At 41.2% G+C, this 15,922-nt stretch overlaps 1 protein-coding gene across 1 annotated transcript in view; it reads right to left on the reverse strand.

The window, feature by feature from the left end:
• Positions 1–15,922, reverse strand: part of cntn5 (contactin 5) — a 918,586-nt gene that overhangs the window by 251,655 nt on the left and 651,009 nt on the right. The window contains exon 9 of the mRNA XM_034168485.1: positions 1,989–2,170. Coding sequence (XP_034024376.1) covers positions 1,989–2,170 — 182 coding nt within the window. The remainder of the gene's footprint in view (positions 1–1,988; positions 2,171–15,922) is intronic.

Below are 15,922 nucleotides of genomic sequence, written 5' to 3' on the forward strand. Positions count from 1 at the left end.
AACAAATGTGCTGCTGTGGTGTGCATATCCATACTTTTCAGGAGGAATAAGTGTTCCCCGTCTTCATTACTTTTTAAAGCCTTGAAAAAAGAGTAATTCTTTTGTGACGCTAAATTTAGAATGTATATAAACTGGGGCTCAAGTAGCCAAAGATCATATATATATATACAACAAAAAGCATGTCCGTGTTGGAAGTCTCACAGGACAAGTTGTGACATGCCCAATTTCTTGGATACTCACTCGACTGAAAAGCCACCGAAAGCCGTCTGAATCTTCCGAATGGTTTCCAACACGGACTTGCTTTTAGTTGCGCGCCATTGCGGCTCCGTCCCGACGCGCGAATTCCTCCGCACGTCTTTCATTACAAAATCTCCTGTAACAGTGGAATGTGCCGCAAAAGTGCTGATGTCTAACTCTTCTGCAATTTCTCTGGTAGTCAAACGACGTCCCGGATCAACACAGCCTTCACTTTGGAAATGATCTGGTTGTTTCAGCCTGTCGATGGTCACTCGGAGCGCGGCGCGCCCTGCGCCACTGTGAGCCGTCTTTAATCTGGTTGTAACTCTCCTTAATCTTTGTGACGCCCAGAGTATCCTCACCAAAAGCTGTCTGAATCTTCCGAATGGTTTCCACCTGGCTGTCTCTCACAGTTTCTGGAAAAATTTGATTCAGCATTGCTCCAATCACTCAGCCATTTCCCTGACAATAAAAATCAGACGAGGGGGGTGGACCAGTGCTCACTCAAAGCCTGCCCCAATGACGCAACCGACAGGCGTGAAAAAACTCAAGCATGCACACGAAGGTTCAAACTTGGCTGATGCAAGCGCACATGATTCAAATCCATATAGTTTTTAAAAAAATAAAAAGGTCGGATAGTTTTCTAACAGACCTTGTATATATAAAAAACTTTAAAATGACCATACGTGTGAGTGAGAGTGTAAATGTGTTTGTCTGTGCATACGTGTCAGCCCTGTGATAGACTGGTGGCCTGTCAAGGGTGTACCACGCCTCTCGGTCAGTGATCACTGGGAAAGGCTCCAGCCACCCATGACCCTTAATTGGAATAAGCGGTATAGAAAATCAATGAATAAATCAACTTCAGATCATATTATGAAAAATAGTAAAGAGTTTCCAAAAGAGAGTATTAGAGAAAACAAAATAATGCATTATGTCAAAACCTTCAGCTTTTGGAGCCGAATACATGTGATAATTAAAATAATTTTGTTAGCACACACACAGCTTGTTCATTTTAGTGATGGCCGTTTCTCAATGGGTTATCTCGGATACTTGTGCTATATAATTCTGCTTCAAGACTGCTGTGTAAAGAGAGATTTGCTGTGATCCCTTTTCCTCAACACGACAAACTGTCACGACTGATTTTGTAAATCCTCAGAAACTGTGCTGAAAGCTGAAACGGAAGACTGTTTTTGACTGCAGCACTGATGGCATAACACCCCAGCACTGTTCAGAAAGACAACTGCACTTTCATAATCTATAATGAATGACTAAAAATAATTTATTAACAAAGAAAAGCACTTGTTTGAACACATGAACCAGAAAAACTTAACATGTTTAACCATACTGTGTGTGTGTGTGTGTGTGTGTGTGTGTGTGTGTGTGCGTGTGTGTGCGTGTGTGTGTGTGTGCGTGTGTGTGTGTGTGTTGGTGGTGGTGGTGGGGGGGTTCCAGGAGTTAAGACAAATTTAATGGTTGCTCTTCTATGGCAGGCAAAAATATTTCACAGTATTATGAAAATCACTTTCTCTTTAAAAGTGCTGCCTATAAAACATAAAACATCACAAAAGAAAAATAACTGGTGATCATCGCTTTCATTTAATGGCTGCTATTTTTGGCTTAATCAAACATTTTCAAAGATCTGTTCATTATTTTCCCTGCAATCTTGCTAATGACCAACAAACAGATGGCAGTGAGAAAAAATAACCCTCTTGGCTGAGATAAACAGAAAACATAAAAATGCTGAGACTCACTGTAGACCTGAAGATGTCCTTTGAAAGCTGTGCCTCCTCTGGGGTTCTCAGCTTTGCACTCATATGTCCCAGAGTCCTCCAGCTGGATGTTGGGAATCTCAAGTATAGCCTGGGACTTCCTAAGTCGTGCTGTTTTGGGGATGTTCCCATTGATCTTCCTCCACGTGATTGTCGGTACTGGACTGAAAGAGCAGATGAGATGTACACTCCATCAGTACAGCATAACAATTACCAGTTATGGAGTACAGCATGGGCAAGAAAAAATATGGTGTTATATACAGGTGTCACATGAGTATTACTGTGTTATTACAATATTGTTACAAGCACTCATGAACATCAATAAAAATTAAATCATTCATATTTCATGTGTTATTTGTTGCTTAACAGCAGTAAAGTAGTACAAATACCAGACCTCAAACAGCATGATTCACCTGATAGATGAGAAAAAGATCCAACATTAACACCCTGGTGCAATCCTTGTGGACATGATATTCTGACATATTTAGTAAGGATGACATGCTACTACTTTTACATGTCCAATACAATACTGACACTGGAAATGTCTCTATCTGCCTAAAGTGATACCAATCTGATTGTCACTTTCTTTGCCTTAAGACAACCAATCTGTGCATAAATGTATCTGTTTGGATGTCCTCTGCTAACCTAGACATCTAACAAAACATCAACTCAAACTGTTTCACTCCCCTAAAGGAAAACATGCATATTTAGAGGGTACTTGAGATTTCATCTTATAAACTTTGCGTGTTTTTCCTTACTTCTTTTGCAAATGTGCTTGCTAATGTGAAGGACCAAGGCAAGAAACCCAGAGTAAAGAATCACAACGTAGGATGGTTAGAACACATTTTATTGTTGTAAACAATAGTAAGAGCCATTGGTTCAACTCAGAGCAGCAAATGAGGTAGGGAGGATTGTCGGAACACAAGAATAGGGTCAGGTACATGGCAAAAACAAACAAACAAACAAAAAATAGCAACCAAAGATTTCAACAACAGCCTTTCGGGGTTGTTAGGTAGTAGAGGTATGCAAAACACAGAATGAGTTCAGTAACTAGAGATTCTCACACCACAGAGTCCAAAAGTGCCACAGAGACAGTCCAGCACATAGTAGCAGGATGAAAGTTGGGATAGCGTAAACTGAGAGGCAGAGCCAAGTGCCAGGAATTGTGTACAGGAACATCCCAAACTCCAGAAGGGCAATGCCACCAAAGGTGGTAGAGAATGACAAGGCTAAGGTCCTGTGGGACTTCAAATTCCAGACAGACAAGTAGCTGCTGGCCAATCAACCAGACATAGTGCCTGTTGACAAGGGAAAGAAGACCACTGTTGTGATCGATGTGGCAATCTCAGCTGACAGTAACATCAGAAAGAAGGAGCATGAGAAAATAGAGAAGTACCATGCGCTAAAGGAGCAACTAGAGCTGACGAGAAGGTAAAGTCCAAAGTTGTCCCAGTGGTAATAAGAGCATGAGAAGTTGTAACCCCCAGATTGGAAGACCAACTCCAGCAGATTCCAAGCACAACATCAGAGGACTCTGTTCAGAAGAGTGCAGTCCTGGGAACAATTAAGATACTGCACCAAACTCCCAGAGGACCCTACCCGGGGAGGGGCTGTGTGGGGGTGGTGAGAGGGAGCTTTGTATATATATATATATATATATATATATATATATATATATATAGATTTTTAGATAGATAGATAGATAGATAGATAGATAGATAGATAGATAGATAGATAGATAGATAGATAGATAGATAGATAGATAGATAGATAGATATAATCCATGTCTGCAAAAGTTTGGGCACCCCTGATAATTTTCATGATTTTCCTTTATAAATCATCGGTTGTCTGGATCAGAAATTTCAGTTAAATATATCATATAGCAGTGAAATGAAGTTTCTAGTATTTACAGAAAGTGTGCAATAATTATTTAAACAAAATTGGGCAGGTGCATGAATTTGGGCACCCTTGTCATTTATTGATTTGAATATATTTAGCACTAATTATTGCAACACAAAACTGGTTTGGTAAGCTCACTGACCCTTGACCTCCTTACATAGGTGAATCCAATCATGAGAAAGGGTATTTAAGGTGGCCATTTGCAAATATTTACCCTCTTTGCATCTCTTCTAATGAGTGGCAATATAGGAGCCTCTAAACACCTCTCAAATGACCTGAAAACAAAGATTGTTCAACATCATGGTTTAGGGGAAGGATACAAAAAAGCTATCTTAGAGATTTCAGCTGTCAGTTTCCACTGTGAAGAACATACTAAGGAAATGGAAGACTGCAGGCACAACACTAGTTAAGGCCTGACGTGGTAGGCCAAGAAAAATCTCATAAGCTGAAGCGAAGGATGGTGAGAACAGTCATAATCAACCCACAGACCTTCTCCACAGACCTACAACATGATCTAGCTGCAGGCAGTGTCTCTGTGCATCGTTCAACTATACAGCGAACTTTGCACTAAGAGATGCTGTAATGCAGAGGAAGCCTTTTCTGCATACACACCACAAACAGTTCCTTGAGGTATGCTAAAGCACATTTGGAAAAGCCAGCTGCTTCTTTGGGATAAGGTGCTGTGGACTGATTCAACTAAAATGGAGTTATTTGGACATAACAAGGGGCGGTATGCATGGCTGAAAAAGAACACAGCATTCCAAGAAAAACACTTGCTGCCTACAGTAAAATTTGGATGTGGTTCCATCATGCTGTGGGACTGTGTGGTCAGTGCAGGTACTGATGTCATGACTGCATGTGGCATGGCACAGGAAGTGGTAGAGCACAAAATGCAGACTCACAGGCTGAAGCGTGGAGGTAAAAATAGGCTTTATCAAAAAAACAGGCAATGGTTCGGTACACAAAAAGGCAGTCAGCAGGGCGGCAGTACAGACAAGCAAGAGGCAGATTCGTAGTTCAGTACACTAGCAGGGGTCAGGTTCACGGCGTGGCGAAGATCGAGTCAAACAAGCAAGGTCAAAAAACAAGGCAAACAGACTGTGACAAAGAAGGCGAGGATGTGACACACGATTGACAAACTAGTAGGGAAGTGAAGGACTGCGAGAGCTTAAATACCAGGGGAGTAATCAGGGCGTGATGTAAAGCAGGTGCAGAGAACAAGGCGTGGCTAGATAAGACAGTGGAGTGACAGGTGGGTGTGACAGACAAAACAACTAAGGGCCAGTGACACACCCACAACCAACAGAGATAAAAAGAACAGAATACCACAAACTGAGTGCTCATGTGTCAGGACCCAAAAATAAGAGGGAGAAACTTAACAAAGACAGAACTCACCATGTTGCCAAAATAGAACAAATAGTACTACATATGATCAAAATAAACAGATAAGTGTTACTAAGAATTAAGTGGTAAACGGAACAGATGACTGCAGAATAAAAAGGTGATACAATAAACAATAAAGTGGCAAATAGACTAACTAGGAAATAGATGAACATAGAATGTAATACACAACCAAAGAAATGCAATCAGAAGAAAACACTGAAGATAAACAATAACCAAAACCAGAGACTAAAGCATAATACACTAAACGTGATAAAACTAAATTGAGACTGAAGTAACTAAAGGAACCATGAGTAAAAGAATACAAATGCATAACAATGAGCAATAAAGAAAAACAAACTACAAATTGGACAGGAACAAAGACAAAACTAAATACATGGCAACCAGGTGAAACAAAGAAAATAAATGAAACAAACTAATCATAAACAGAGGATAACAAAATGATAAAACACAAGACAGAGATAAACAGAAACCACAGGCAGAATAATCAAAACAAAAAACAAAAAACTGAGGCCAAATGACGAAACCATGACCAGGGCCCTGAATGGGCCGAATTCTGACAACTGGGAATCTTGTTAAAGTTGAGGGTCACATGGATTCCAGTCAATATCAACAGATTCTTGAGAACAATGTTTATGAATCAGTGACAAAGTTGAAGTTGCGCCGGGGCTGGATCTTTCAACAAGACAACAACCCTAAACACTGCTCAAAATCTATTAAGGCATTCATGCAGAAGAACAAGGACAATGTTCTGGAATGGCCATCTCAGTCCCCAGACTTGAATATTATTTAAAATCTGTGGTGTGATTTTAAATGTGAAGTGGGCTGTCCATGCTCGGAAACTACCAAACCTGAATGAACTGATGTTTTGCAAGGAAGAATGGTCCAAAATACCTTCAACCAGAATCTAGACTCTCTTTGGAAGCTAATGTATAGGAAGCATTTAGAGGCTGTTATTTTTGCAAATGAAAGATTTACTAAATATTGATCATTTATTTATTTATTTATTTATTTATTTATTTGCTTTTTTTCCCCTGTCTGCATATATAGTAATGGTAAATGCCACACTGGCAGAATCATTTACGAACATTAATACACATATATGCAATTTGTTCTTCCAGGACAGAAGGTATGTAGTGTGTGAGTAAATGTGGTGTGCGTGTGTGGGCCCCATCCACCCTTCCCGATCACCCTACAACATCCTACTCAAAGCCGACGGAATGAAAGCTTCTATCAGGAGGGACAAGTGGTGAAAGCAATAACAGTGAATTTAGACACCGAGGAGACGGGGCCCCAACATAAAACATGCCGGAACAAACCACCACACATGAACAAGCAGTGACTGCGACAGTCTGTTGTCTAGTTAGTGAGCATTCATTCCCTAATCTAGGACACCAGAGTCTTGATCCCCTTGAGAGCATCCAAAACCAAATTGTGGTGTCGGCCATGAATGCATAACCAGCCACACACAGAGACCCAGATCACAGCTATATATCCGATCACTACTGTGGCTGGTGTGTTGGGCCAAGATAAAAGTACAAAACCCTACCATAAGACATGGACCACTCCGACGCGTCGGAAGCCATACGGCCGACTGCAAGCGACAACGGAGAAGAGCCCAGGACGCAGGGCCCCAGGAGGAACCAGGCGAAAAAGGGAAGCGGAAGGGCACAGGGACCAGGAAGGGCAGTCACCAGAGCCACCAGGGCAGCACAACGGACCAACAAGGGAGCAGCCCGACGGCACCGGAAAGCACCCCCGCCCCCCCCCCCCCCCCAACAGAGGCACAGAAAGTAACCCCATACCCAATATTGATCAATTTTTTTTTTTCTGTTGTGTGCCCACATTTATGCACCTACCCAATTTTGTTTTAAGAATTATTGCACACTTTCTGTAAATACTAGAAACTTCATTTCACTTCTCAAATATCACTGTTTGTCTGCTATATGATATAATTAACTGAAATTGCTGAGCCAAACAACCAATGATTTGTAAAGGAAAATCATGGAAATCATCAGGGGTGCCAAAACTTTTGCATACAACTGTATATATATATACGAGGTCTATTAGAAAAGTATCCAACCTTATTATTTTTTTCAAAAACCATATGGATTTGAATCACGTGTGATTACATCAGACATGCTTGAACCCTCGTGGGCATGCGAGAGTTTTTTCACGCCTGTCGGTTACGTCATTCGCCTGTGGGCAGTCTTTGAGTGAGGAGTCGTCCACCCGCTCGTCGATTTTTTTCATTGTTTAGGAATGGTTCAGAGACTGTTGCTTTGTTTGATAAAAATTTTTTCAAAACTGTAAGGCACAACTGAGTGGACACCATTCAATAAATTCAGCTGGTTTTCGGTAAAAATTTTAACGGCTGATGAGAGATTTTGGTCTGGTAGTGTCGCTTTAAGGACGGTCCACGGCGCCTGACGGCGATCTGCGCTTCGAGGCGGCAGCGTCTCGCCGTTTCAAGTTGAAAACTTCCACATTTCAGGCTCTGTTGACGCAGTAAGTCGTCAGAGAACAGAGAACTTTTATTTATTCGTTTATTCGGACATTCGATTGTTAACGGTCATTTTGTAATGAAAGAACGTGCGGGCAGAGTCGCATGTCGGGCTGGACCCGACCGCGGGGGGTCGCTGCAGGAAAAACACCTCCGTTGGAAATCTTAACGGGCAAGTTGGAACATGCCCAAGCTGTTAAACAATTTCTCAGTTACTCACTTGTTGAAAGCCATTAAAAGCCGCCTGAATTCTACAAATGGTTTTCAACACGGAGGTGTTTTTCCTGTCGCGGCGCACACAGATTTGCCGAGTCGTCACGGAAACGACTTGGCGAATTTGCGCGCACGTCTTTCATTAAAAAAATGTCCTTAAACAGTGGAATGTCCGCATAAATTCCTCATGCCGGCCTCTTCTGAATCTTCTCTGTTCTCTCATGATGTCCTGGGTGAATTAAGCCTTAAATTAGGATGTTTTCAGCTCGAAACAGGCCGACGACAGCGCCTGGAAGCGCTGCAGGACGTCCCGCTCCGTGGGAAGTCCTTACACCGACAGAAACACCCCATAATCTCTCATCAGCCGTTAAACTTTTCACAGAAAACCAGCTTAATTTCTCGAATAGTGTCCACTCGGATATTCCTCACAGGTCCAGAAAAAATTTTGATAAAGCAACGCGCGCCATCTCGAGCAGCATGTGAAACAAAGGAATTCAGCCGAGAGGACGGGACCACATCTCACTCAAGGCCTGCCTACAGGGAAATGACGTCACCGACACACGTGAAAAAACTCACGCATGCGCACGAGGGTTCAAGCATGATTGGTGTAATCGTATGTCATTCAAATCCATATAGTTAAAAAAAAAATAAAAGGGTCGGTTTATTATCTAAGAGACCTCGTATATATTATATTATTATTATTATTATTATTATTATTATTAGTGATGCACCAATTCCAATACCATTATCGGGTATCGGCCCGATCCCATATTCATTTTACATAAAATGTCTCAGATACTCCGACCCAATACCCCTTTACAGCAGTGTGATGTCAACCTCTCAATGTGGGATTTTCACAGGCGCGCTCTGAAATTTCTGGACTATTACCGCTACTTTTTTCATATGTTTTGAACACTGCGGCTTTCACAATGATGTGGCTAATTTATGGATTATTACAGGCTTTCATGTAATTTAATCATAAATCAAATATGTCTGTCAATGCTATCCAGTGATTGGCTGACAACCACTGTCCATCATGCAGAGTAAATTCACACATACAGTAAATAAAGTCTTAACTGTTTGCTTCAGTGGAATTCATCATCATAAGATCATACAAAGAAAAAAAATCAACATAAAGCCTCCAGAGTTCGGAACATAACATCTCAAACACTTTAATTCCTTGTGTGGCTGAAAAAAAGGTCCTCTGTGACTTCTGTCAGAACTCCGATCAGGGCTTCAGCGACGGAGGTTGTCCATGGGGTTAGCGAGATTCAGCCCTTGGTGTGGGTGTTTAGCTGTCTTGGTCCGCTACAGGGGTAATCCGTTTGTGGAATCTCTGTGCACTGTGGTCGGAAGTTCTGCTCACCTCCACGAGCTGCTCTTTGTGCCAGAAGCTGTTCACTGCACAGCATTAATTAAACAGCTCAGTTACCACAAGCAATGGGCTATCCTGTCTGTACGCAAGGAAATTATCCCATGAATCACGAAGAAAACATAAAATAATGTTAAAATTACTACGTTTTGCCTCGTGTTGCGACACTGTGTGTGTCTGTGTGTGTGTGTGCGTGCGTGCGTGTGCGTGTGACACCGTGTGTGCACACTCTGTGCTCCTCCAATATTTCCCCTTTGGGGAAAAAACATTTACGGTTTGTATTTGTGTATGTTACTGGTACGTATTTAATTAAAAGTTAAAACATAGTATGGAGAGTAAAAGACTGTTTAGCTCAGTGTTGTCGATAAAAACATAAACAGGCTCACAGCTGATTAAGCAGAGAAGCTTCTTTTCATCAAAAAGAATCTGCCCCTCACATTTTCAAAAAAGGCTTTTAGTCCTCACAGACATACAGTAAACAAAGTTATTGATGGACAGTTTCAGTTCTGTTACTAGTGTTGTATATTTTGTAGTGCTGAATTCCACAGGGTACATTTCAGTGAGATGTCTGCCAGTGTCATATTTGTTAAGAAACACACAGTTAATGTTAAAGGAAACTGCTACAAGTTACATGGTTTAAGTGAAATGTTTGTAAATAAAACAAAGCACATGATATTAGTAGCATTTACAGTCAAAAGTAAGGAACAACTGATGAATAAAACACTGGTATCATTAAGTATTCATATCAGTACTTGGTATCGACGTGTACCAAAATGTATGTACTCATACTCTGGAAAAAAGTGGTATCGGTGCATCCCATTTGGAATATATATATATATATAGATATATATAGATATATATATATATATATATATATATATATATATATATATATAGATAGATATGTGTGTGTGTGTGTGTGTGTGTGTGTGAATAATATTTCAATAATATAGAAAATATGCATAACAGCCTACGGAATTGCACTGAAAAATGAAGGTTGAAATGTTGGTTAGCTGGTTTGGGTGCATTTGGATGGTGTACTGTAGCTCAGTATTATTCTTACTATAAATCTCAAATTAAATTAGAAAAGAGAATTAGTCTCATTCATATTATGGTATGTGAATCCTGGTGAATGAAGCATTTTCAACCAAATGCCATTTATACCGTTTGAATTTAATTTTATTTGCTTATAACCAGATGTAGTCCATCGTTGGCTTTCTGCCTTACGTCTTGTTGGAGAATTACTATGTTGTACTCCTTCTTGATGTTACCATTTATTTTCAGGCAAAGCACCCCACAATATGATGCAGGGTTGTCCTCCTCCTCCCATGTTTCATGGTTAGGATTGTGAACATTTGACCTTTTTATTTTTATCTTGTGAGTCTTAGGCTTGGTGTGGCTGGTCTGCTTGCTTCTTGCACCGGCAATCAATCATTTAATAGACCAGTTCATTTATCCACTCCAGGCTAGTTCATTGACACACCTGTTCCCTCCATGCCTGTGGCACAGTTCAGACTTTTTGGACAGGTCTCGAGTTTTTGGACTCTGACTCTGCTCTTTTGGCAAATACAGTCGCTTTTTTCATCTCGTCAGTGTGTAACTGTTTGGATCCAATTCATTGATCTGAGTAACAAGGATGGCTTTTTGGACTAAGAGAGTTACCCATTTTCATTTTTTGTGTTATTTGATTTAAAAAAAATCTATCCAAAATTATAGGCTTTCATCTTGGTGATCAACTATAAACTTTGTTTTTATGTTACTTTTGAACATCCTGGACATGAAGCCAAACTGCATCAGGGACTGTAGTTGGATCTCCAGCTTGCACACAACTCATTTTGTGGGGGAAGTTTGGCATTCAAGCCATTGTAAAAATGTATCAAAACTTGACACAGGAAAGATCTTTCTCTTCAGATGATAGCTTGGTAAGTAAGTCCCTTCAGCTGCTCCCTTGTTTGCACTTGGGGTCACCACAGCAAATCCAAGGTGGATCTGCATGTTGAATTGGCACAAGTTTTACGCCGGATGCCCTTCCTGACGCAGCTCCACATTACATGGAGAAATGTGTGTTGTATGGCTGGGGGGCTTGGCTGCCTTTTTGTTTCTGTCTTTTGTTTTTCCTTCCAGGTGGCTTGCATTTGGGACTGAGTGGCTGTGTTGCTGAGGTTATCAGGACCTCACCCTGATCACCTGCGGCTCGTCAGGACTCACAGCTGAGGTGCATCTATATGGATTGGAACATGGTGGCATTTAAGACTGGAGTATACAGTGTGTATTTGCCAGAGACTCAACCTTGTGACCAGACGGGTGAGATCGTCGTCTCGGGAGCCATCTCATCATCAGTGGATGCAGAGAACGTCCAGGGTTTGATGCACGGTCTGTGAAAGAGGAGGGGGTGAGGTCTCACACTCGTCAGCACACTTCCTGAGGTACGTTAGATTTTGTGACTAACATTTATACAGTCAGTAAATGTGGTGTCCCTCACACCTTTTTATATTGAGCTGTATGTTAGTCATGTATCGGCTTCCACTGCAGTGGAGTTTTGTGAACTGGATGTTCCATGCCTGCAGGTTGGGAAGCTGATTAGTAATCAAGCCAGGAAGTGTTTGCTGTTTGTACACCTTTAAGTGTTCTCTCTGTGTGTAGAGTGTGGACTCACATAATGGTTCCTTCTTTCACAGACTCGGTTTGTTGCGGCCACCTGGGGGGTGTCGGCGGGGTCCTTGGGTCCGAACAGCTTCTGGCTCCGGACCGTTAGCGCTGCTGGGAGCGCACCACGCCAGACCGCACTTTCTTTTGTTGTTTTTTGTATCACTGTTATGTATTAAATTCAGTTAGCCTTTGTACCGTGCTCTGCTTATTTCATACTGGGTCCTTCAAACGCTGGTCGGTTCTCCGACAATGTGGCAGGGGTGGGACTTGAACCGGGAACCTTCTGCACTGAAACCAAGTGGATTAACCACTTGGCCACCACCCCTGCCTAGATGATAGCTTGGTCTATTCAGGATATAGTGGAAAGCCTTTTAAACCCTCATCCCTATAAAACAAGAATTCACTGGTGAACACAAAGTGTCCCGTCTCTGGAGAGCAGTGACAAGAGAGGTGCTGAGAGAGTCATCCACTCCCTGGCAGTATCTAGTTCCAAACTTGGGGTTGCTTCATGTGAGAGGGGATTCCATCAGTGTTGTACCAACGTCCAAACCTGAGGTGTTCCATTTGGCTGTACACCTGTAGCACCCTTTCCTCTCTGAAAAGAAGACTATTCTTCACTGATACTGAGGCAGCTTGGAATGCTCTGCATTGTAGTGGCAAGACACTCTAGACTTGGAAGTGGCCACATCAAGGTGAGTTGATGCACCTCCTTATGGTCTACAAATGGAGAAGTTGCTGTGTGACACTGGCTACTTCTAATGGCATCAGATATCACAACTGTCAACACGTGTATTGAGGGGGAATTTCTACTTGCAGTTTCAATCTATGATTGACAATATATCAGAGGATTCAACCCAGCTCTGCAAGTAGCCAGTGAAAGGCAAGATGAATATTGGAAAGCATTTCTGGCTGATTTTGATTTTTGCAAAACATTTGATTCCTGCAATCAGGCTACTTTATGGGTATCATGAGAATTTGTGGAATGCCCATTCATATGTTGGATTTCATAGTCAGCCTATTCACAGGCACTGTGAGTGCTGTGTAGCTTGGAGACCACCTCTGACCAGTTCCAAGTGCAAACTGGCATTCATTAGGAATGTGTTCCAACTTTTACTCTGTTTATTTCTCGCATAGACTTAGTGTTGGAGACCGGCATCTTGAATGCCTAAGTCAGTGCTGAAACACTGAATGGCAGTGACTTCACAGACTGTTTTTATCTTCACAGAGTCAATATACTTGAGAAGCTGTGCGAGTGTTTGGGTTTGCAATAGTCCTGATTAAGGCCAACAACAAGGTTCTCAATCACTTCCTAAATCAGTAATCAAAAATATCTATATTTGTTGAAAGTGTTGAACATGTTGACAGATTCACTTATCCTGGCAGTGACAATCATGTCTCTGGGAGCGCCACTGATGAGGCTGATAGGAATTTGGGAAGGATTTATGGAGCCATGTGGCCACTGAACAGGCACTTACTGATGCCAATATCTTTGCAAAAGAAGAAAAGCCCAATTCTTCATTTTCCTGGTGCATCAAGAGTTATTGTATAACTGTGAGATTTGGACTTTGACAAAAGAGGTAAGGCGAGTCTTTGACACTATGTCACAATGACCCATTGGTGGTGCTGGAATGACTGTGTGCAACAAACGGTTACTCTGGGAGACTCTGGATTAGGAACACTACTTCAATTATAAGGTAATGTTCATCGTATGTGATTTTAATGTAACCTTGTTATTAAAATATTAGTACATTCATGTTACATTAATAATAAAGAAAACTTTTCATGTGGAACTTGTGGGTTAACCTTTTTCTCAATGTTTAATCAAGCAGTGATGACTAAAATATGCTATGCCAGCAAAGACCAGCACTGACCTATAGAACCCAGTGCTCATGCAACATGATTCCTATTATGTATTTGTTCTGACCGACATTTGGAAATTTGGCCTTTGAACAGTTGTGCTGTATTTACCTTAATAAAGAAGTCAAAGAGGGTGCCTATTTCATCACAGGTTTCAAAGAGACACAAAGTATTCAAATCAGGTTTGCACAGCAGCCAGACACCTGTGATTAGTGTTCAAGCAATGTCATCTATCACTGTTTATTCACAGATTGCCCTATAGATCCTTATGATAGATGGTTGGCACATGCAGAGAGGGAATATCTTACTATGCGCTATCAGTAGCACACTTGTATGACAATGAGGTTTGACAGCTCTCTGAAAGGTGGAAATGTGACACCACGCAAACCTCCACTGAACCCATCAATCATTTAACCAAGATGGAAATGTTACCTCCCTTAGTTTTTTTAGCTTCTTGAAATTCACAATGACATTGAAGTGCTCTTGGCTGCAATGAATCCAAATTAGAATCCAGAGCATGTTTTGCAAAATAATAAAAAAAAATAGTGTTTTACTGTTTTTTGTTCCTCATCCCCAACTTTAAAATGCTTTTGCTTTTTTGCTTTGTATTATAGGAAGACTAACATATTAGAGTACACACTTAGTGTTGACTGAGTTCACAGTGCTTATCACCAGCTCTTGCACAATGTTTGTCCAGCCTTTCAGTGATGTGAGTGCCTTAACAGCATGTTGTATAACAGTGATCAGCTATAAATATATATATATACACACACACACACACACACACACACACACACACACACACACACACACACACACACACACACACACACACACACACACACACACACATACATATACTACATAATCTTTAGCTACTTGAGCCCCAATATCTGTACATTCTAAATTTAGTGACATATTCCTGTCACAAAAGATTAAGTGTTGATTCAAGGCTTTAAAAAGTAATGAAGAGGGGGAACACTTAATCCTTGTGAAAAATGTGCATAACCACACTACAGCAGTGTTCAGCACATTCTTTGTATCCTTTTGGAGACAATTTTGTGTACTGGAAAGGGAAAAAAAAACTTGCATCAACCGGAAATAAATAAAACAAACTCTAATTTGTTATAGTTTCTCTCAAACTAAATTTATTATTTAAGGTTTCAACCATACAAAATAGTAAATGTAGGTGTAACAAATTACATTTTTTTTTATTTGTTTGTTTGTTTTAAGTAGAAGGGAACACACACATTGAAAACATAGACATTAAGATCATGCCACTTTTATTGCCCTTGACTCTGTCTCTAGATCTGGAGTTAGTCCCTGGTTGTCATAGTGTGGTTGTCCACAAATCCTCATGGCTGAAATGCATGTAATCTACTCAGATGGATTAAATTAGGGATGGGGCCGATCCGATCCATTATCGACTCAGGTTCCAATACCAATGTAATTCATAGATCGGAAAATTCCAGTCCAACTTGCGGACATTTCCAATCCAGCAGCTACATCTCTGTGTGTGTTTTCTGCTGAAAAGTCTCCAAAATTGATTCCCTGCTGGCTGCTTTGCAAGCTGGCTAGCTGGATTTCCTGAACAGAGACATGTCTCATTACTCTGCATCACAATGACTACGTTTACATGCCGTCAATATTCGGGTTAAGGTAAATATTCCGGTTTCTGAATCATTAGGAATAACCCGTTTACATGCTTAAGCAGACAGAGTTACTCCTGTATACATGGTCATTGGTATCATTTGGAATATCCCCATCTAAACAGTGACACGCGTCTTCCACTGGTGCTTGATTTGGTCTGGAGTTCATGCAAATCCTGCTTCATGTAAAACCCCTCACTACACACTTTTCTCAAACAGGTATTAGCATTTTATCATTTTTCTCTCCTGCGGGCTGCCTCCGCATCAAAACAGCGAGCATAGTCTCTGGACCTGTTGCCAGATTTGGCGCAGCTACGCACAGAAGAGAGGGGGGCGGTGTGAGTGGTCCGCTGCGGAGTTTACCAAGCCCGCA

Source organism: Thalassophryne amazonica, chromosome 4, assembly GCF_902500255.1.
Source record: "Thalassophryne amazonica chromosome 4, fThaAma1.1, whole genome shotgun sequence".
Taxonomy (NCBI): Eukaryota; Metazoa; Chordata; class Actinopteri; order Batrachoidiformes; family Batrachoididae; genus Thalassophryne; species Thalassophryne amazonica.